The sequence below is a fragment of the Bison bison genome, unplaced genomic scaffold, assembly GCF_000754665.1.
Source record: "Bison bison bison isolate TAMUID 2011002044 unplaced genomic scaffold, Bison_UMD1.0 scf7180017864072, whole genome shotgun sequence".
Taxonomy (NCBI): domain Eukaryota; kingdom Metazoa; phylum Chordata; class Mammalia; order Artiodactyla; family Bovidae; genus Bison; species Bison bison.
Genome location: NW_011494644.1, coordinates 13,276,302 through 13,298,855, shown reverse-complemented (window position 1 = coordinate 13,298,855; position 22,554 = coordinate 13,276,302). Strand labels below are relative to the sequence as shown.

The 22,554-nt window shown below is 40.2% G+C and overlaps 1 protein-coding gene across 1 annotated transcript in view; it reads right to left on the bottom strand.

The window, feature by feature from the left end:
* LOC104986716 (S-adenosyl-L-methionine-dependent tRNA 4-demethylwyosine synthase) overlaps positions 1 to 22,554 on the bottom strand; it is a 148,458-nt gene that overhangs the window by 85,643 nt on the left and 40,261 nt on the right. The window contains exons 10-11 of the mRNA XM_010837406.1: positions 17,939 to 18,057; positions 12,664 to 12,773 (exon numbers count right to left, since the gene is read on the bottom strand). Coding sequence (XP_010835708.1) covers positions 12,664 to 12,773; positions 17,939 to 18,057 — 229 coding nt within the window. The remainder of the gene's footprint in view (positions 1 to 12,663; positions 12,774 to 17,938; positions 18,058 to 22,554) is intronic.

The following is a 22,554-nucleotide window of genomic DNA, read 5'->3' as shown; positions in this document are numbered from 1 at the left end:
AGAGTCGGACACGACTGAGCGACTTCATTTTCACTTTTCACTTTCATGCATTGGAGAAGGAAATGGCAACCCACTCCAGTGATCTTGCCTGGAGAATCCCAGGGACGGGGGAGCCTGTGGCTGCCGTCTATGGGGTCACACAGAGTCGAACACGACTGAAGTGACTTAGCAGCAGCAGCAGCACTTCCCTGTCCTTCACCATCTCCCAGAACTTGCTCAAACTCACGTCTGTTGAGTCAGTGATGCCATCCAACCATCTCATCCTCTGCTGTCCCCCTCTCCTCCTGCCTTCAATCTTTCCCAGAGTCACAGTCTTTTCTAATGAACTGGTTCTTCGCATCAGGTGGCCAAAGTACTGGAGCTTCAGCCTCAGCATCAGTCCTTCCAATAAATATTCAGAACTAATTTCCTTTAGGATTGACTGGTTTGATCTCCTTGCAGTCCAAGGGAGTTAACTATAGGTATACATGTGTCTCCTCCCTCTTGAATCTCCCTCCCAGCTCCAGCCCATTCCCACACCTCTAGGTTATTACAGAGCCCCAATTTGAGTTCCCTGAATCATACAGCAAATTCCCATTGGCTATCTATTTACATATGTTACTGTATACGCACCCATGCTACTTTCTCTAGGTACTTTTTGAAAAATACATTCTTTCTAAAGAGTATAATATTCCTCTTCACCAAGATTAGAAGTGAGGAGAAGCATATTCATACACCTTCTCAGTCATTTCTTAGTCACTCATGAAATGTATTTTCTTCACTATAAGCAGTATTTACCCCAAAGAATGTTTGTTAGAATTAAATGAGATAATGCCTGGAAAGGCTTTAGCAGATGGCCTAGTACACACACAAAACATTCATTAAGGACGTGTTTTTATCATCACCTTTATCCTGGTTTCTTTAAATAATTAAATCCCAGTAACTATCGCCTTAAGGAACACAAATCTGGAGAAAATAAAGTTACCTTTCACTGCTTGCTTGTGCTTTAGTTTCCACGAGGTGACTTTATTTTACACATACACTCACACACAATCTACTTGGAAATAAGCAAGTGCAAGTAAACACCCAAGCCATCAAAATCAACATAATACAGGCTAAAATCAGAACAATCTAAAAGTGGCAGGTTTTATCTCCTTTATGACTATCTAACTGCAATTCTAAGAATGTATTTCATGTCAGTATTGGAGATGGATAATTTTTTAAGTTACTGAAATCTAAAATCTTAAGTGAATCAAGGTTTTAAATAAAACTTGATACTTAACTCACTCTGTGTTGCCAAGACAACTCAGCATTAAGTATAAAATTTTCTTTTTGTAAAAAAAAGAAAGAAACATCATTAATCTCCCCATGAGCAGAAGAGCTGAAGGGCAGATTTAATCTGAAGTGGTAAAATTAACCTAAAACTCAGAAAGAAGAATGACTGAGTACTGGCAAGGCAGTCAGATGCACTGGAAGTCAGATGCCCCAGGTTCAAACTCTGGCTCTACCACTAGGGTGATCTGTGTCCTGAGTCAAGCCACCCATCCCCTCTACACCTATGCCCTGATGTATAACGTGGGGAATTCACACACACACACACATGCGCACACAGTTGTGAGAATTCAGTGAAATAAGCCACATGAAATAACTAGTTTGGTACCAAGCCCAGCACATAAGCATTTTTTTTAATCTTAGCTGCAAATATTTCGTTATGATAATTATTTCATGAATTGTTCTATAAATTCAATTATTTTCTATTTTAAATAAAACGGTAATTCCATTCAGTTCAACATACAGTTGATCTTTGAACAACAAGGTTTGGAAGAGTGCAGGTTGACGTGTATGTGGTTTTTTCTACACACACACATATAGTTCTTTTATATACATATATATATAATTTTTGGAAATTTCTATTTATATAAAAGTTCTTGAAGATTTGTGACAATTTGAAAAGTCTCACAGATGCACCCCATAACACAGTAATATCCAAAAAAATTTAAAACTTAGGTGTATCCTGAATGCATACAAAACATGTAGATACTCCTCTATCATTTACTATCATAAAATATACATGTATTTTTTTTAAGTTAAAATGTATCAAAATGTACTCACACAAACAGACCTTGTATAGCACCACTCCCAGTTGACAGAAATGTAAACAAAGGTAAAGATCAGTATAGACTGTAACACTGTACACATTTCCTAGCACCTCCTGTTGCTAGGGCACTGAGCAGGAGTGCTGCAAGTATCTGTCTGAAACTCCAAGTGAGGGTCATCATCACGTGAGCAGCTGTCTCTCTAGTCAGTTTCACTGCAGTACAGGTTTGAAGTTCTCTCACAGTTTTCATCATGTTTAGTGCAATACCGTAAACCCTGAATAACAGCACGGACCCATATGATACGTGATGCTCCCAAGAAGCAGAGAAAAGTGACAAAGGGTAAATGGCTTGATATGCACCAAGAGTCAAGTCTGCAGCTGCGGTTGCCCGCCACTTCAAGACAAATGAGTCCAGCGGAAGGACCATTGTAAAAAAAAGAAAAAGAAAAGGAAATTCATGAAGCTGTCGCTGCAGCTACAGCAGGTGTGAAAACCTTGAGCTTTTTGTAAAATGTCTTTTTATCTCGTATTGAAAATGCAGCTTTTATGTGTGGGGCAGGATTGTTATAAGAAAGACATACCTATAGACGAATATGATTCAAAAGGTGAAGTCATTATATGACAACTTAGAGCAAGAGGAAGGTGAAGGATCTAAAGTTGGAGAATGGAATGCCAGCAAAGGATGGTTTGATGATTTTAAAAAGAGGTCTGACTTTTAAAATGTCAAGATAACAGGAGGAGCAGCTTCTGCCAACCAAGAGGCAGCAAAGGAATTCTCAGCAAAGAAAATCATTAAGAAGAAAGGATACCTGCCTGAACAGGTTTTTAATGTAGTCAAAAGTGCCCTATGCTGGGGTGCAAAGAAGGCTTCAAAGGACATTTTATTAGTAAGGAAGAGAAGCCAGCACCAGAATTTAAGGCAGGAATGGGCAGGTTAATGCCATGGTGCTAGGCAAATGCAGTCAGATTTATGATTACGACTGCTCTTCTCTATAAAGTTGTTAACCCCTGAGCCTTGAACGGATAAAATAAACACCAGCTGCCAGTCTTCTGGTTGTACAAAAAGAAGGTGTGGACAATGGGAAGACTTTTTCTGGATTGGTTCCATGGATGCTCTGTCCCTGAAGTCAGGAAGTCAGGAAGTACCTTGCTGGTAAGGGACAGTCTTTTAAAGTTCTTTTGATATTGGACAATGCCCCATATTGGACAATGGCCAATCCAGACCCCATGAGTTCAACACCACAGGCACCCAAATGGTTTACTTGCCCCCAAACACAACGTCTCTAATTCAGCCTCTAGACTGGAGGTAAAGACCTTGGGCTTCCATGTGATGCTAGTGGTAAAGAACTGCTGACCAATGCAGGAAACATAAGAGACGAAGGTTCGATCCCTGGATCGGAAAGATCCCCTGGAGGAGGGCATGGCAACCCACTCCGGTATTCTTGCCTGGAAAATCCCCATGGACAGAGGAGCCTGGCTGGCTGCAGTCCATGGGGTCATAAAGAATTGGACATGACTGAAACGACTGAGCACGCATGCATGCACTTTATGTCACTGAAAGATGCTGACGCAGAAACTTAAGATTCCAGAATTTTTATCCTAAGGTCATACCAATAAGCTGAATAACCCAGAAAAAGGACATAAGGTTCAACACAGAGTATTCCTATTTCTTTGGGGTTGTTTTTTTTTTTTTGTGGGGGGGGACATTGGTTAATGATGAACTTTTATTCTTTTAATACTTTCTTATGCCTTTTTTAAATTGAGGTATAATTGACAAATATGAGTATTTCTATTTCTAAAGACTGGACCAATCAGAAATAAAACATTCTTTCTTCTCAAATAATGATACAGTTCCCGGCCAAAGATCTTCCTAAGAACCCCTCTGGCTGAAAGTCACATAAAATAGATCTTTGATCCAGCCACTTCTATTGTGATGTTTATTTCATAAACAAGCTTCAGAAAACAATTAGCAGATGGTATTTTCTTCCTGGCTTCCCCCACATTCCTTTTGGATGTGTACTTTAGCACACCTTATTCCTGAGGCCCATCTATTAAGAGACCCTTTATTTTTTGCATTAAACGATAGATAAAAACACCTAGCAACAAATGACGTCTTCTTCATCTTTGCACGTTCAGCACTGAGCACGTTCCTCCCAAACAGTGTTCACTTACTTGATCTCAGCTGAACTGGTGGGAAACTGAGTTAAAGAAACCTAAGCCTGAGACTTCTGCGGTGGTCAAGTGGCTAAGACTCCACGCTCCCAAGGCAGGGGGCCCGGGTTCACTTCCTGGTCAGGGAACTAGAACCCACACGCCACGATGAAAATCGAAGATCCTGTGTGCCGCAACTAAGACCCAGCATAGACAAATACATAAATTTAACTAAGGGAAAAAAAAAAAAAGAAACCTCCACCCCATTCTCTAAAGCCTGTGTCTCCCTGCCATGGTGGTATTTAGAGGGGGAAGTGAGCATTTTGAAAAGATGCTGAGTTGCACTTTAATCCTGACCCACTTGTAATCAGCGTAAAGTTAATTTTACATTGTGCATATAAAGGGGAAAGCTAATAAAGGTCATGGGAAGAAGACTGGTTTAATGATCAGTGAAATAACTGAAAAGACAATGAGTACCCTTGAGATTGAGAACAGAAGTACAAAAAGGAAACGTTGAAAAGATCAGAATGTCTTCAAAATGTGCTGAAGGCTGGCCACTGAGCCAAAAGCTGGAAGTAAGTGTTAGTAAGTGTTAGTCACTCAGTCGTACCCAACTCTTTGTGACCCCATGGACTGCAGCCCGCCAAGCTCCTGTGTCCATGAGATTTTCCAGGCAAGGATACTGGAGTGGGTTGCCATTTCCTTCTCCAGGGGATCTTCCCGACCCAGGGATCAAACCTGGGTCTCCTGCACTGCAGGCAGATCCTTTACTGACTGAGCTACAAGGGAAGCCCCAAAAGCTGGAAACTCAGAGGCAAAAACAATACCGACAACAAGACTCATCCCATACAAAAATCAGATCATAGAATGACTGGACCAGACCCAGGGGAGGGAGTCGGTGATCAACACGTGGCGGGAAAGCACCCAAAGAAACAAAGGACTCCACAGCAGAGTGATGGGAAACATCAGTGAGTTAAGAGTGCCGTCTAAGGAAAGGCGGGAGTGGAAAAACTTAACAAACTAAGAAGGAAACGGCTACAAACCTTTGAAAATTGCCTGTAACTTCCAACTTATGACTCCTGTTTCCTAAATTTCTGTTGAAATCTGAAATTCATATTCCTCCAGATATAATGCTATTAAAACGGAGATGAAGTTACCATTCAAACCCCCAACCCCCGCCAACATCAAATTAATCTGTAATATACCTAAACACTTCCCGGGTGGCGCTAATGGTAAAGAACCCACCTGCCAACACCGGAGATGTGACAGACTCAGGTTCGATCTCTGGGTCGCGAAGATCCCCAAAGAGGAAATGGCAACCCACACCCGTACTCTTGCCTGGAGAATCTCATGGCTACAATCCATTGAGTCACAAAAAGTCAGACACGACCGAAGCACAGCACATACCTAAACTATAGCACTACCAAGTCCATTTCAATATCACCTAATCAAATTCAATTTTTTTTTCCTATAGGAAAATGTATCCCAAGTTCCAACTGAGGAAACCAGAAACACACTTTTACTTTTGGCTTTTTGTTTTGTTTTTCTTTTTTGTAAGCCACAAGGGGACACAGGGTAATAACAACAGGGCTTTAACAGGGAAATTCTAAAATGGATGTGGAAGAAGAGAAAGCAGAACTAGTTTCCTGTAGGGCATCTGTGAGTAATTCTACATTTGAGATTAAGCCACTTCTCCATGCCAGTCTCTACTAAGGAATTCTGATTTGGGGAAGACAGAGAAGAGACTCTCCACCAGGGGCTAAAATGAAATCTAAGTGCCACTCCTGCATCTTTAGCACCCAGAACTAGAATGTGTGTCAGAGCATCACCCAGGGGGCGGTACTCAGTTCAGAAGAGGTAGAGTGACTTCATTAGCCTTGCCATCCTTACTCTGAAACTGACTATCCAGAAAGGACAGTCATCTGTTTCATTAATATTTACACCCTTAGAGATCTCTTCAAGAAAATTAGAGATACCAAGGGACCATTTCATGCAAAGATAGGCTCCATAAAGGACAGAAATGGTATGGACCTAACAGAAGCAGAAGATATTAAGAAGAGGTGACAAGAATACACAGAAGAACTAAACAAAAAAGATCTTCATGACCCAGATAACCCAGGTGTGATCACTCACCTAGAGCCAGACATCCTGGAACGCAAAGTCAAGTGGGCCACAGGAAGCATCACTGCGAACAAAGCCAGTGGAGGTGATGGAATTCCAGTTGAGCTATTTCAAATCCTAAAAGATGATGCTGTGAAAGTGCTGCACTCCATAAGCCAGCATATTTGGAAAACTCAGCAGTGGCCACAGGACTGAAAAAGGACAGTTTTCATTCCAATCCCAAAGAAAGGAAATGCCAAAGAATGCACAAACTACCACACAATTGCACTCATCTCACACACTAGCAAAGCAATGCTCAAAATTCCCTAAGCCAGGCTTCAACAGTACATGAACCATGAACTTCCAGATGTTCAAGCTGGATTTAGAAAAGGCAGAAGAACCAGAGATCAAATTGCCAACATCCATTGGATCATTGAAAAAGCAAGAGAATTCCAGAAAAACATCTACTTCTGCTTTATTGACCATACCAAAGCCTTTCACTGTGTGGATCATAACAAACTGTGAAAAATTCTGAAAGAGACGGGAATACCAGACTACCTTCCTGCTTCCTGAGAAATCCGTATGCAGATCAAGAAGCAACAGTTAGAACTGCACATGGAACAACACCCTGGTTCCAAATCGGGAAAGAAGTACATCAAGGTTATATATTGTCACCCTGCTTATTTAACTTATATGTAGAGTACATCCTGGGAAATGCTGGATGAAGCATAAGCTGGAATCAAGATTGCCAGGAGAAATATCAATAACCTCAGAAATGCAGATGACACCACCCTTATGGCAGAAAGCGAAGAAGAAATAAAAAGCCTCTTGATGAAAGTGAAAGAGAATGAAAAAGTTGACTTAAAATTCAACATCCAAAAACTAAGATCATGGCATCTGGTCCCATCACTTCATGGCAAACAGATGGGGAAATAATGGAAACAGTAGCAGACTTTATTTTTGGGGGCTCCAAAATCACTGCAGATGGTCATTGCAGCCATGAAATTAAAAGACGCTTACTCCTTGGAAGGAAAGTTATGACCAACCTAGATAGCATATTCAAAAGCAGAGACATTACTTTGCCAACAAAGGTCCATCTAGTCAAGGCTATGGTTTTTCCTGTGGTCATGTATGGATGTGAGAGTTGGACTGTGAAGAAAGCTGAGCACCGAAGAATTGATGCTTTTGAACTGTGGTATTGGAGAAGACTCTTTAGAGTCCCTTGGACTGCAAGGAGATCCAACCAGTCCATTCTACAGGAGCTCAGTCTTGGGTGTTCTTTGGAAGGACTGATGCTAAAGCTGAAACTCCAATACTTTGGCCACCTCATGTGAAGAGTTGACTCATTGGAAAAGACTGTGATGCTGGGAGGGATTGGGGGCAGGAGGTGAAGGGGATGACAAAGGATGGGATGGTTGGATGGCATCACCGACTCAATGGACATGAGTTTGTGTGAACTCCGGGAGTTGGAGATGGACAGGGAGGCCTGGCGTGCTGCACTTCATGGGGTTGCAAAGAGTCGGACACGACTGAGCAACTGAACTGAACTGAAAGGTCCATCTAGTCAAAGCTATGTTTTTTTTCAGTAGTCATGTATGGGTGCGAGAGTTGGACTATAAAGAAAGCTGAGCACCAAAGAATCGATGCTTGTAAACTGTGGTGTTGGAGAAGACTCTTGAGAGTCCCTTGGACTGCAAGGAGACCCAACCAGTCCATCCTAAAGGAAATCAGTCCTGAATATTCATTGGAAGGACTGATGCTGAAGCTCCAATACTTTGGCCACCTGATGCAAAGAACTAACTCATTGGAAAAGACCCTGATGCTGGGAAAGACTGAAGGTAGGAGGAGAAGGGGACAATAGAGGATGAGATGGTTGGATGGCATCACCGACTCGATGGACATAAGTTTGAGTAAGCTCCGGGAGTTGGTGATGGACAGGGAAGCCTGGTGTGCTCCTGTCCGTGGGGTCACAAGGAGTCAGACATGACTGAATGACTAATCTGAACTCAACTTAGGAATGAATGAGAGATAGAACACAGCGATTTCACTGATTGAAGGAGGAATTCGGGTTCATTAAAAAAGAAAACTTTAGATTATAACCATTGATAAAAACTGAGTGAAGTTAGAAAATCTTACTGCCTAGCTGAATGCCCACAGTAAACAACCATCGATTTGAACATTTCAGATTACTTTCTGCCAAGAGCCAAAAAGATAGAAAACACATCTTCTAATACTATAGGTTTCACAGTAGGATTTGCTGCAGTTATTAAAATGAGACAGATTTTCAAAAAAGTAATTAAGCCCAGAATGAAGTAAGAAGCATTAACAAATAGTCACCACCATCTAAAAAACTGGAAACTAAAGGAGTTCTCATTCTTAGTGAAAATATAATGAATCAGAGCACCTTTAAGCCCATGTGCAGACCTGTCTACTGCCCACCACACCTTCAAAAATACACTTGTTTTCTACTACTGTAAAGAAAAACTGTTTTCAGTATTCTGAAGAGTGTCAGTGTACAAGTATCAACCAGTTCCAATTTGAAAACCTTTCGAGAAAATTTATTGTTGATTAAATAAAGAGATGTTTTGCTGACATGGTAACATTTTGTCAAGGCAATTCATTAAGGTATGCAAAAAGCATCCTTTGTGAGAATTACAAGGGCAAGGAAGATACTCTATAAAAGCTGTTTTTAAGGGTGAATGAATGGCAGCTGATGTATTTCGGGGGTCATCCCCACCCTCTTAGGCATTCTCCCCCCTACTCAGGATTCACTTATTCACAGACATGCTCTGTTCTTTGTCCCTGCAATCCTGTATCTGTCCTTCCCCTGCAAGGCAATATATACACTTTAAAACGCTTTGTCTCTTATGCCACAGGTACCTGAAGACAAACCATCTGAGATGCCTACTGATTAAAGCAAGCACAAGGTTACCAACCAGGGACACCTTTCTGCACAGGACACACCATCCAACAGGCCAGGCAGACAACAAAGACTACGTGCTCGCTGAGCTCACCTAACATGTGTTATTAACGGGCAGAAAGGCGGCCTCATGATTTATTCATCTCTTATTTCCATTTAAAGTGCATTTACAAAAAGGCTCCTGTCAGAAAAATCACGATCAAAACTCAGGTTGTCACTCTGTATCAAGGACATCTCGGGATGGAAAAATGCATGTCTACTCCTCGGGGCTGCTTCCACCCATACAAACTGCCTGGCACACAATTTATTCAGGGAGCTTCCTAGATGTCCAGGAAACACACATCCTCGGCTATCACCCCATTATTTAAGGATTCAACTGCTTCTTTAAGCACCAAATAAAAACATACTGATTACACTAAAGAGGTTAAATTACTGGTGTTTGCCTGCTTCTGATATGACTGTCTAGGATGGCTAATTTTACGTGTCAACTTGGCTGGGCCATGGTGCCCAGTTTGGTCAAATGTTATTCTGGATGTTGGATGGTGAAGATGTCTTCCGGATGAAATTAACATTTAGGTCAGTGGACTTTGGGTAAAGCAGACTGCCCTTTATAATGTAGATGAGCCTCATCAAATCAACTGAAAGCCTTAAAGAACAAAGGCTGACAGCCCTCAAGCAAGAAGGAATTCTGCAAGCAGACAGCCTCTGGATTTGAACTGCAATTCTTCCTTAAATCTCTAGCATGCTGGTCCACTCCATCAGATTATTTTTATCTTTTTGATTGACCAAGCCTGTACAATTCCATGATCCAATTCTTTAAGCCAATCTCACTCTATCAATCTATCTCTCTCTTTCTTCCTCTAAACACACCCACACAGCATCCTGATGACTCTTTCTCTGGAGAATTCTGACTAGTAACTAAGTATCCAAAAGAAAGTAAGACTTTGTCTTGAAATATACTTAAAAGGCATATGGTTTATTTGAGGGTCATGATCAATAATATTAACGAAATCAACAAAGAGTCTAAGAAAAGCTAGTAAATTCCTGATGTGGAGACTTACTAGTTTTTTACTACACAGTTTCATTTAATTTTCCAAAAGGCTGGTAAGAGACACTGCTTTTTCCAAATAAGAAAATGACTTGTTTCCAAAAAAAAAAAATTCTTGAGACTAAAAACCAAGATGAAATGTTAAAATATTTATTAGCATCTCTGCAGATGTACAAGTTGGCACATACATATGTACATATATATGTATAGGGCAATTTTCCTTAGAAAACTCATAAAGATAATATAAATTTATGAATTACTTTTATAAAAATACCTTTATAAATTATTATTGCTCTTGAATCATTATTTGCATTACTTTCCCAATTTCTCCTAGGAAGTCAGAATAGTAGTAAGAAACACCATGGTAAAAAATAAGAAATAGATTTGGTCTTTGCTCTGGTTCCTGGCACAAAGCTCCTATAAGCCCTGGGATGTCCTGAGTGGTGGGAGTACCTTTTGTCATTCATAAAGATCCCTTTCCCGACTTCCCTATTGGTCCAGCGGTTAAGACTCCATGCTTCAACTGCTGGGGACTCAGGGAACTAACATCCCATATGCCAGGCAGCACAGCCAAAAAATAAATAAGGAGCCCTTTTAAGTACACCTAAGTACATTTATGCAAATGGGGTGGCATAGGGTAGGACTCCTAAATGGCCTCAGGATGGGGCTGGTCACCATAAAGACCAAGTGTTCAAAGGATTAAAATTTTCAATCACACCCATGGACCGGTGAGAAAGGGAAAGGGAACTGACAAAATAAACTCTATAAAAACCCTTGAACAAGATTTGATGTGCTTCTGGGTTGGTGGATGTATCCATGTGCTAGGAGGGTGGTGCACCCCAGTTCCATGGGGACAGAAGCTCTTGGCCTCAGGACCCTTCCAGACCGACCCTATACTTCTCCATCTGGCTGTTCACCTGTGGTCTCTATAATATCCTTTATACCAAACTGGTAAACATAAGTAGATGCTTCTCTGTTCTGCGAGCCACTCTAACAAACTAACAGAATCTGAGGAGTTCGTGGGAACTTCCGATTTACAGTTGATCAGAAACACAGGTAACATCCCAGGCTTTCCACTGGCATCTGAAGTGGGGTGCAATCTTACAGGACTGAACCCCTAACCTGTGGGTCTGCTGTTATCTCCAGACAGTGCCAGGACTGAATTACATTTGTTGAACACCCAGGCAGTGTCTACTGAGACCTGGAGAACTGCTTGGTGAAAGAAAAGCATCAGAAACAGTGTGATCTCAAGAAGCAGTAGTGACCTGGCAGAACAAACTTCTCTGCGTGAAAGGACTACCTGATCTTCAAAATGCTAATTACTGGGGTTTATAAAGACTCCCATTTACGATGCAAGAGTGCCGATGCCAAACCCACCTTGGCTGGAGTTCACTTTTTTGTTGTATATGAAAGGAAAGGAGAATAAAGGAGACAGGACTGACAAGGGATGGGTGGAGACAAGAGACATGCACATTTAACAGGGAACCTAACACATTTCAGTCGATCACCTGCAATTGTCTTTAAAAAGCCATTATTTTATTGGGTTGGCCAAAAAGTTTGTTCAGGTTTTTCCTTAAGCTGCTATGGGAAAGCCCAAAGAACTTTTTGGCCAACCTAATACCAGTCCTCCATATCTATCTACAGTGGTGGGTCTCAAAGTATAGTTTCCAGTTCAACAACAGGGTTATTAGAAAATGTGTAAGTGATGTACATTCTAGCTCCCTCCCTCAGACTTTCTGAATCAATCCCTGGGGAAGGAGATTGGGAATCTCTATTTTAATGATCAATTCTGATGCACACTAAAGCTTAAGAACCAGCCATCTCCAGTAGAGTCAAATACCTTGAACTGTGAGACACAGCTAGATCAGGAAATTCTAGACACTGAGTAGCAGAATTCTATACATCACTGTGGATCATGTGGAGGAAATCTGATTAAAATTAACCCTCCTTTTTTGTACAGCATTTATTCAAAAATTCCTTCCTAATACTATCTAACTGGTATTACTTATCACTTGAATGATCTAAAATTATCAGTCGAATCACAAGGTTGCTTTGTATCCAACACAGCACAATAGCAAAAGTTTTTAGGAGGAATGATGATACATTCCCAGCCAAAATTTACAAGCTGAATGCACTATATTAAAAATAGCTAAGCTCTGAATTAATTTTTTAGTTCCCCCATCATACGATATATATAAAGTTATCAGTGAAAACTACAAAGGCCAAAGTATATATAGTATTTCTACAAAGTTTTCGATTTCCTACACAAGAATTTGCCAGCAGGGACAACATTCTGCCAAAGGAGGCAATTCCTCTGCCAATTTAATTCAGGCTATTAGCATTCCTTTCTAGAGGGAAGATAAATACCTTTAAACTGCTTGATCATGTTCTGATGGTTTTCAATGGCTTCCTTCAAGATCATTTCAGGTTGGTCCATTTTCCACCGCCATTCAGTACCCACTGGATTGGTGTGGTGCCTAGGAAAAAGAGAGGCAAAAGTTCTTTAGAACTCTGTTAACTCTCAGCTAGTCACCCACTATGAGGGAGTCCATATAATTATAAAATCCAGGTTGGTTTTCTCCTAAAAGCTCAGCTATCTATAGCTATATTTCACAACTTATTTTGAGTCATGACATCTAGGACAGAAAGACAGATGGACAAGGGAAATGCTTGGCCAAGACTGAAGCTTAATCAGAACAATACAACATGTACCCCTCTCTCCCAGCCACACACCACCAGGCTAACAAGCATCCAGCAATGACCACCAGTACAATACTGTTTCAAGACTCTCTCCGAGAGGCAATGGGAAGACCTAAAGCTTAGGATGGATCAGACACGGAGGGAAAAACCTCCAGCAAACCCCAGGCAACACTCAAGGTATCTCTAAAGGACACCAGAAAGGAAAGGGATGCCAATTTCCACACGCAAAGAACATTCATCTCAGTCTCTCACAATGTTGGACTTCGAAAAAAAAAAAAATAAGAGGCATACAAAAAAGCAAGAAAACAATACATTTCCAAGAGACAAAGCAATCAATAGGACCAAACTCTTCTGACACAAGGGGTGAAAGTATCTGACAGGTTATATTTTTAGAACTATGATTACTGTACGTTACAAGTCCTAATAGAAAGAGGAAAACAACACGCAAGACCAAATGGGTAAATTCAGCACGGGGAGGAAAGCTATGATCAAACAGAAATACTAAACACGAAAAAAATAGGACTTCGACAGGCTCAACAGTAAACTACAACAGCTAAGGAAAGAGGTAAAAAAAAAAACTTGGAGAGAACAAATTAAGCCAACTAAAACACACATAAAATTTTAAGTGGGGAAAAAAAAAGACACAGCATCCAAGAGCTGTGGGACAATTATCAAAAGGTCCAAAATATACATAATTGGAATCCCAGAGCCAAAATACAATAATTAAAATCCCAGAAGGGAAACACAAAATAAAGTAGAGAAAGATGTTGAAAAAATACGGCCAACAATTTCCCAAAGTTAATGAGAAACAATTAACCACAGATCCAAGAAGCTTGCAGAACAACCAGAATATTTAAAGACAGTGTAAAAATACAGTATCTAAGCTAATGAAAACAAAAGAAAATCAGAAAATCTTCAAGTAAGAGAAAAAGGGCACATTACTTAAGGACACAGATTGGTATTATTTCTGACAACTCATCAGAAAACAGCAAGCCAGATGACACTATAATGACACCTGAGAGAATGCTTAAAGGAAATAAACTTGTCAACTCAGAATTCTATACCCAGTGCAATTATCTTTCCAAAAATGGAGTAAGAAAGACTTTTGCAGACAAAAATCTGAGAGTTTTCCTTGTTGGCAAACCTATACTACAGAGTATATTAAAGGGAATCACTCAGGCAAAAGAAATAGACACCAGATAGTAACTTAAGATTACTCAAAGAAATGATGAGCACTGAAAAAAGAAAATAAAATATGGAAAGATAAAGTTTATTTTCCTTTTAATTACTCTAAAAACAACTGACAGTACAACTAAAACAGAGTACTGATATACTGTGTTTACAGCTTATATAAAAGTAAAATTTATGCCAACAGCAGCCCAAAAATATAATAGAAACAGCAAATATACTGTTGTGAAGCTCTTATGCTATACATCCCTAGACCACCGCACACATGACTTTTCAACCTCAGCACAGCTGACATTTTGAACTCAATAACTCTTTGCTGTGAAGGGCTGTCCTATATGTTACAGAGTGTTTAAGAGCATCCCTGGCCCCTGCCCACTAGACGCCAGCAGCACCTCCTTCCATTACAACAATCAAAAATGTCTCCAGACATGGTCAAATGCCCTAAGGTTCCCCTCAGGATGAAAAATAGAAATTTTGCCCCAGTTGAGAACCAATGATTTAACAGAATGTCTGAAAAGATATTTTTCAGTTTTTGTTTTTGTTTCTTCACTATATCCCTAGATAACTAGAAAAGGGAAACCATGTAAAAGAACTTATGATGGGATGATGATGATATTAGATTCTTTTTTTTAGGCCTTTTTTTAAATATTATCTGTCAATCAAAGTAGGTATAAGATAAAACAATAATGGCTGAGATTTGCATCGAAATAGTGAGAACTAGGGTAGGTAAACGGAACATGACTAGAAATGTGTTAACAAATGTACATAGAGATTCATTATACTATTCACTCTATTTTTGTTCAAAACATATCCATAATATAAGTTAGAAGTACTCCCTAATATGATATGCTAAAAGGTTACATCACTTCTATGGGTTTTTGTCCCAAAATCCAAATATACCTAACTAATGCAAAGAAACGGAGAAGGCAGTGGCACCCCACTCCAGTACTTTTGCCTAGAAAATCCCATGGACAGAGAAGCCTGGTAGGCTGCAGTCCCTGGGGTCGCTGAAGTTGGACACGACTGAGTGACTTCACTTTCACTTTTCACTTACCTGCATTGGAGAAGGAAATGGCAACCCACTCCAGTGTTCTTGCCTGGAGAATCCCAGGGATGGGGGAGCCTGGTGGGCTGCCATCTATGGGGTTGCACAGAGTCGGACACAACCGAAGCAACTTAGCAAGCAAGCAAGCAACGCAAAAAAATAGAGGAAAACAACAGAATGGGAAAGATTAGAGATCTCTTCAAGATAATTAGAGATACCAAGGGGACATTTCATGCAAAGATGGGCTCGATAAAGGACAGAAATGGTATGGACCTAACAGAAGCAGAAGATATTAAGAAGAGATGGCAAGAATACACAGAAGAACTGTACAAAAAAGATCTTCACGACCAAGATAATCACAATGGTGTGATCACTCACCTAGAGCCAGACATCCTGGACTGTGAAGTCAAGTGGGCCTTAGAAAGCATCACTACAAACAAAGCTAGTGGAGGTGATGGCATTCCAGTTGAGCTATTCCAAATCCTGAAAGATGATGCTGTGAAAGTGCTGCACTCAATATGCCAGCAAATTTGAAAAACTCAGCAGTGGCTACAGGACTGGAAAAGGTCAGTTTTCATTCCAATCCCAAAGAAAGGCAATGCCAAAGAATGCTCAAACTACCACACAATTGCACTCATCTCACACGCTGGTAAAGTAATGCTCAAAATTCTCCAAGCCAGACTTCAGCAATATGTGAACTGTGAACTACCAGATATTCAAGGTGGTTTTAGAAAAGGCAGAGGAACCAGAGATCAAATTGCCAACATCTACCTGACCATCGAAAAAGCAAGAGAGTTCCAGAAAAACATCTATTTCTGCTTTATTGACTATGCCAAAGCCTTTGACTGTGTGGATCACAATAAACTGTGGAAAATTCTGAAAGAAATGGGAATACCAGACCATCTGACCTGCCTCTTGAGAAATCTGTATGCAGGTCAGGAAGCAACAGTTAGAACTGGACATGGAACAACAGACTGGTTCCAAATAGGGAAAGGAGTACGTCAAGGCTGTATATTGTCACCCTGATTATTTAACTTATATGCAGAGTACATCATGAGAAACGCTGGGCTGGAAGAAGCACAAGCTGGAATCAAGATTGCCAGGAGAAATATCAATAACCTCAGATATGCAGATGACACCACCCTTATGGCAGAAAGTGAAGAGGAACTCAAAAGCCTCTTGATGAAAGTGAAAGAGGAGAGTGAAAAAGTTGGCTTAAAGCTCGACATTCAGAAAATGAAGATCATGGCATCTGGTCCCATCACTTCATGGGAAATAGATGGGGAAACAGTAGAAACGGTGTCAGACTTTATTTTTTTAGACTCCAAAATCACTACAAATGGTGACTGCAGCTATGAAATTAAAAGACGCTTATTCCTTAGAAGAAAAGTTATGACCAACCTAGATAGCATATTCAAAAGCAGAGACATTACTTTGCCAACAAAGGTTCGTCTAGTCAAGGCTATGGTTTTTCCTGTGGTCATGTATGGATGTGAGAGTTGGACTGTGAAGAAAGCTGAGCACCGAAGAATTGATGCTTTTGAACTGTGGTGTTGGAGAAGACTCTTGAGAGTCCCTTGGACTGCAAGGAGATCCAACCAGTCCATTCTAAAGGAGATCAGCCCTGGGATTTCTTTGGAAGGAATGATGCTAAAGCTGAAACTCCAGTACTTTGGCCACCTCATGCGAAGAGCTGACTCGTTGGAAAAGACTCTGATGCTGGGAGGGATTGGGGGCAGGAGGAGAAGGGGATGACAGAGGATGAGATGGCTGGATGGCATCACCGACTCGATGGACGTGAGTCTCAAGTGAACTCCGGGAGTTGGTGATGGACAGGGAGGCCTGGCATGCTGCGATTCATGGGGTCGCAAAGAGTTGGACACGACTGAGCGACTGAACTGAACTGAACTGAACTGAATACTCTTCAAAAGTGTAAAGGTCATTATAGACAAGGAAAGACTAAAGAACTGGAGATAACTAAAGAGACATCACACCTAAAACCTAAATTTGATGTAGGATCCTGAATTGCATCTAGTGGGAAAACCAATGAAAGTCAGTTTCCAATTTGATTAATAACACTGCATCAATGTTAATTTCTTGATTTTGATAGTTGTTCCATGGTTAAGTAAGGTCTGAACATTAAAAGAAGTTGGAAAATGTCTTTGGAAATCTTCTGTAAACTAAAATTGTTTCAAAATAAAAAGCTTATGTATATAAAATTCTAATGACAGAGAATGAGTCTTATATTTAAAAAATAAAAACAGGATATCAAACAGAAAGTAGAAAATGCTGTATTTTTAAAAATGAAAGACTTTGGGAGAAAAAGAACAGAAAGCAAATACTACAAAGCATTAAAAGTGTTTTCCCTGGATGCTTGAATTGTTGCTTTTCTTTATAATTTTTAATGGTTTTTAAAATTTTCTATGTAAGTCTAGATTACTTTTATGATTCAATGAAACTTTTTTTTTAAAAAAAGGATGAAATAATGAGAACCTAAAATACAATCAACTGAATTAGCTACATAAACAGATATAGTGAGTTACAGAGAGCAGAGATTTTCGATCTAAACCAATCTATACCACTGAATAGCTAATGACACCACTATCAAAATAGGAAAGAGCAGGTTAACGGGATAATAAACTCCTAGGATTTTTCAGCCTCAGCACAACGTTACATATTTGATCACCATGGCCTTTCATTTTTACTTACCGCCAACAGAAGACACATTTATTTGCACATGCCAAGCTCGGGGTAGTTTCCATGCAACGATGGCTTTCAATGCCATAGAATGTATGTTTATAGCAACCTCCTCTCCCTCGGAGCATGGACTGTGAACATAAAAAACAAATGATAATTTGAACAAGATCCTCAAAGCAAGGAAACAAAATACCAGGGCATCATTTTAAAGAAGAAACCAAGTGTTTCAGGAGTATAAGTACCCCTTACCAGTTATCTGCATGAGACAGAAAACTAACATTATAGCATTAGATTGTTTTGATGGTGTTCGGATTTAGATAACGCTCTGGGTTTTCTAAACCCTAATGAAATAAACCTATGATTCATTAATTTTGAAAGCTCCACAGGGAGGACCATGGATACTTTCATTTTCAAATCCATTCACCTGCTTCAAATATTAGTACAATAATATATAATGCCAAAGGAGAAATAAGGCTCCCAGAAAAGGGGGAAGTAGCATTCACCTGAAAGAATTATCTCCATATTGAATAAGGAGGGTGAGTAAAGGAATGAAACCTGGAGCACATTCTATGTCAACCCAACAGTAGAATTTGAACATAGAGGGGAGTTGAGACTGTTGAGGGGACAAGCAGCATATATACAAGAAATAGATTATTCCAGAAAAGAATACAATGCTATTGATAAAACCACTGTAAGAATGGCAACTTGAAGAAATACTGCAGATCAACTCAGGGTTGGGATCACAAGATACCATGGAGCTCCTTGTGGTAAGCATTAGAAAGATCCATCCAAGAACTCTGTTAGATGGGCTTGATTCAATAAAAAGTGAAACCTGTAAGGAGGTTATGCAAAAAAGGACCTGGTGACTTTGCTCTAACATTGGCGGAGGAAAGGCAAAGGGAACTGAAGAGGTATGGTCCAAATTAGAGGGACAAATGGGAAGTTGTCCAAGATAACTGAGATTTTGAGCTAAGTGACTGAAATATTATGGAATTAACAATAGGAACAATGAACGAGGAAACATAGCTGGCAAGCCTTTATACATACGGATCAGTGTACATTATATATCAGTGTAATGATATTACAGTGCTGCCCACATAAAATCTACCAGCTAACAAGCTGGTATGTTGGTTTATTTGGTCAACTATGTCAGTTGACCAAAAAGTCTTATCTTTTGTCCTGATAAAAGAGGTCCCCCTGTCCGTTTCACTTAATCCTTTCACTAAAAAAAAAAAAAAGGAGTGAAGGGAAAATGCTGTTCAGGATAACTGTTTCTACAAACGCTCTTCCAAGTTCCCAAGAAAATATTCAAGAAGGCAAACAAAATATTCACATCTTCCAAAGTAGCCCTGAAAACTAAAATGTCCACCATATGCAAAAGTTACAGAGTAATTACCACTAAATATTATGGCAATAGAGAAACAAAGTTGAAGCCCTGTGTATTTCATTATTTACCAATCAGTTAATGTACTTTAAGCACACTGTGTGTTGAATGTACAATGACTAATAAGACAGAGCCCCTACCCACGGAGGGGCTAGTTGGAGGAAATGGCAAGCAAGCAAGAACCACTCTGCCAATCTTTATCATTAGATTGATATATTTAGAATATTTACATTTGAAGTAATTACTTATGCACTAAAATAGCCTACCATTTTATTATTTGTTTCCTGCGTATTCCCTCTGATTCTCTTCCTGTTATTCTTTTGATTTCCTGCAGATTACTTAAACATTTTTAGGATTCCATCTTTATTTTTTATTTTGGATTTTATCTCTATGTACAGTGTTTGTGGGCTTTCCTCATAGCCCCTCCCTCAGAGCACAGTTGGTAAACAATCTGCCTGCAATGCTGGAGACTCAGGTTTGATTCCTGGGTTGGGAAGATCCCCTGGAGAAGGAAATGGCAACCCACTCTATTCTTGCCTGGAGAATCCTATGGACAGAGGAGCCTGGCGGGCTACAGTCCATGGGGTCGCAAGAGTCGGACACAACTGAGTGACTTTCACTGAGATAGTGTTTGTAGTGGTTGTTCTGAGTATAAAAATATACATACATGACCCACCAAGTCTACTAGTAAAAAAATTTTACCAGCTTCAAGTGAAATGTGGAAACACCACTTCCATTCAGATCCCTTTGATTTTCTCTTTTAAATTATATATCACTGTCCTCAGTATCACATGGTGTTAAAACTTTTGTTTCAGGACTTCCCTGGTGGCCCAGTGGCTAAGACTCCAAGCTCCCAGTGCAGGGGGCCCAGGTCCGATCCCTGGTCAGGGAACCAGATCCCACATGCTACAACTAAAAATTTGCATGCCTCAACTAAAGGTTCTGTATGCTGCAATGAAGACTAAAGATTCCACCTGCCGCAACTAAGACTCAGTGTAGCCAAATAAAAATAAATAAATAAATTTTTAAATATTCTGCTTCAATCATCAAATATGATTATAAAAATTATGAGGAAAATGATCATAACTACTGTATGTACTCATATTTCTGGTCTTTTCATCATTCTGCTTTGCTTTCTCATGCTTTAAGAATCTTTCTTTCATCACTTCATTAGGTTTGAATAGCTTCTTTAACTGATCTTTAAGGCAGATTTGCTAGAAACAGACTCAGTTTTTTTTTTAATCTGATAATGTGTTTAGTTAATTTTCATTTTGGAGGATAGTTTTGCCAGACACAGAAATCATGATTGACAGGTATTTTCTTTCAACGCTTGAACAACATGAGCCACTTCTCTCTGGCCTCCATGATTTCAAATGAGAGATCTGATATCAAACTGATGTTAGTTCACTGTTTATCTGTAGCATTCAAGATCTTTTTCTTCTTTAGCTTTCAGATCATTAATTGTAAGGTTATCTTCATGTGGATTTCCTTGGTTCTATCCTATTTGGAGTTTATTCTCTCTGCTATTCAGGTTGGGTAAATTCTATTGACTTGCCCTGGTCACAAATCATTCTGTTAATTGGTAAGGTCCCTGGCTCTACCCTCTGTCATCTCCACTCTATTACTGCACCCATTCAGTGAGTTTTTACTTCTGCTACTGTATTTTTTCAACTGTATAATTCCCTCTTGGTTCCTTTTATAACTTGCATTTCTCTGCTGAGATTTTTTATTTTTTCATTTGTTTCAAGAGACTTTGTAAGTGATTGCTGAAGCATTTTTATGACAGCTGCTTTAAAATCCTTGTCAGATGACTCCACCATCTGATTCATCTGGTGTTGGTGTCAGTTCATTATCTTTTTTTGCTCAAGTTGTGATTTTCATGGTTCTTGGAATGACAGGTGATTTTTTTCACTGCATCCTAGACATTTTGTCTACTATGTTAGGAGGCTCTAAATTCTGTTTCATTCTTTCATTTTAGCAGCAGGCACTTGGTTTGGGTTGAGCTTGCAGGTCCTGGACTATTGTATGCTGTGGCTCCAATGGCAGTTTAATTTTCAGAGGCTTTGCAATGTAATTTTGCTTGGGCTCCCACTGATCTCGGCCGGTACCATTAGAGGGGGTGAAAGAGGTTTCACATGGAGGAGGGGAATCTCAGGCCAGCAGGGTTCCCATACAGGCGGCTTATTTGGCAGAGTTGCTCTGGCCAAGGGGCCTGGGTAGCCCCAGTAACTCTGAATGGGAGAGGGGAGTCTCAGAACAAGAATAAAGAGGCTTGGCTTCCCTAGACAGGACACTTCTTGTGTAGAGGACTGCCACCCAACCACCATGCTATGTCTCAGTGAAGGAAAGGAGTCTTGGGCCCAGCAGGCACAGAGAACATGTCACAGGCCAGGTCGATTACTGCAGGAGTAAAGTGGTAAGAAGAGGGTCTCTCTCTTTTCATTTTTACTTGACCATCTGATATCTTTTACCAGGAGGGGGAAATTCATGGTCCAACAGGGAAGAAGAGCATTTGTCCCAGCTGCTTATTATTGGTGGGGCTCACCAGAATCTGTTAGAGGGACTCCATTGCATACCAGGGAAGAACAAACCTAACCGAGTGGGCTTCTGTTGCTAGATTTAAGGCTTAGTAAACACAGAGTCTGGGTAAAATTTCAGTCTTCCATTTTTGATAGGGGATGAAGAGTTCAATGCAGTGTTCAATATACTGCAGCCCATGGGCCAAAGTCAGGCTACTGCCTGTCTCTGTAGGTAAGGTTTTGCTGGAATACTGTCACCCACATTTGTTTACTGATATCTATGGTTGAAAGAGGAGAGTGAAAAAGTTGACTTAAAGCTCAAGATTCAGAAAACGAAGATCATGGCATCTGGTCCCATCACTTCATGGGAAATAGATGGGGAAACAGTGGAAACAGTGTCAGACTTTATTTTTCTGGGCTCCAAAATCACTGCAGATGGTGACTGCAGCCATGAAATTAAAAGACGCTTACTCCTTGGAAGGAAAATTATGACCAACCTAGATAGCATATTCAAAAGCAGAGACATTACTTTGCCAACAAAGGTCCATCTAGTCAAGGCTATGCTTTTTCCTGTGGTCATGTATGGATGTGAGAGTTGGACTATGAAGAAGGCTGAGCGCCAAAGAATTGATGCTTTTGAACTGTGGTGTTGGAGAAGACTCTTGAGAGTCCCTTGGACTGCAAGGAGATCCAACCAGTCCATTCTGAAGGAGATCAGCCCTGGG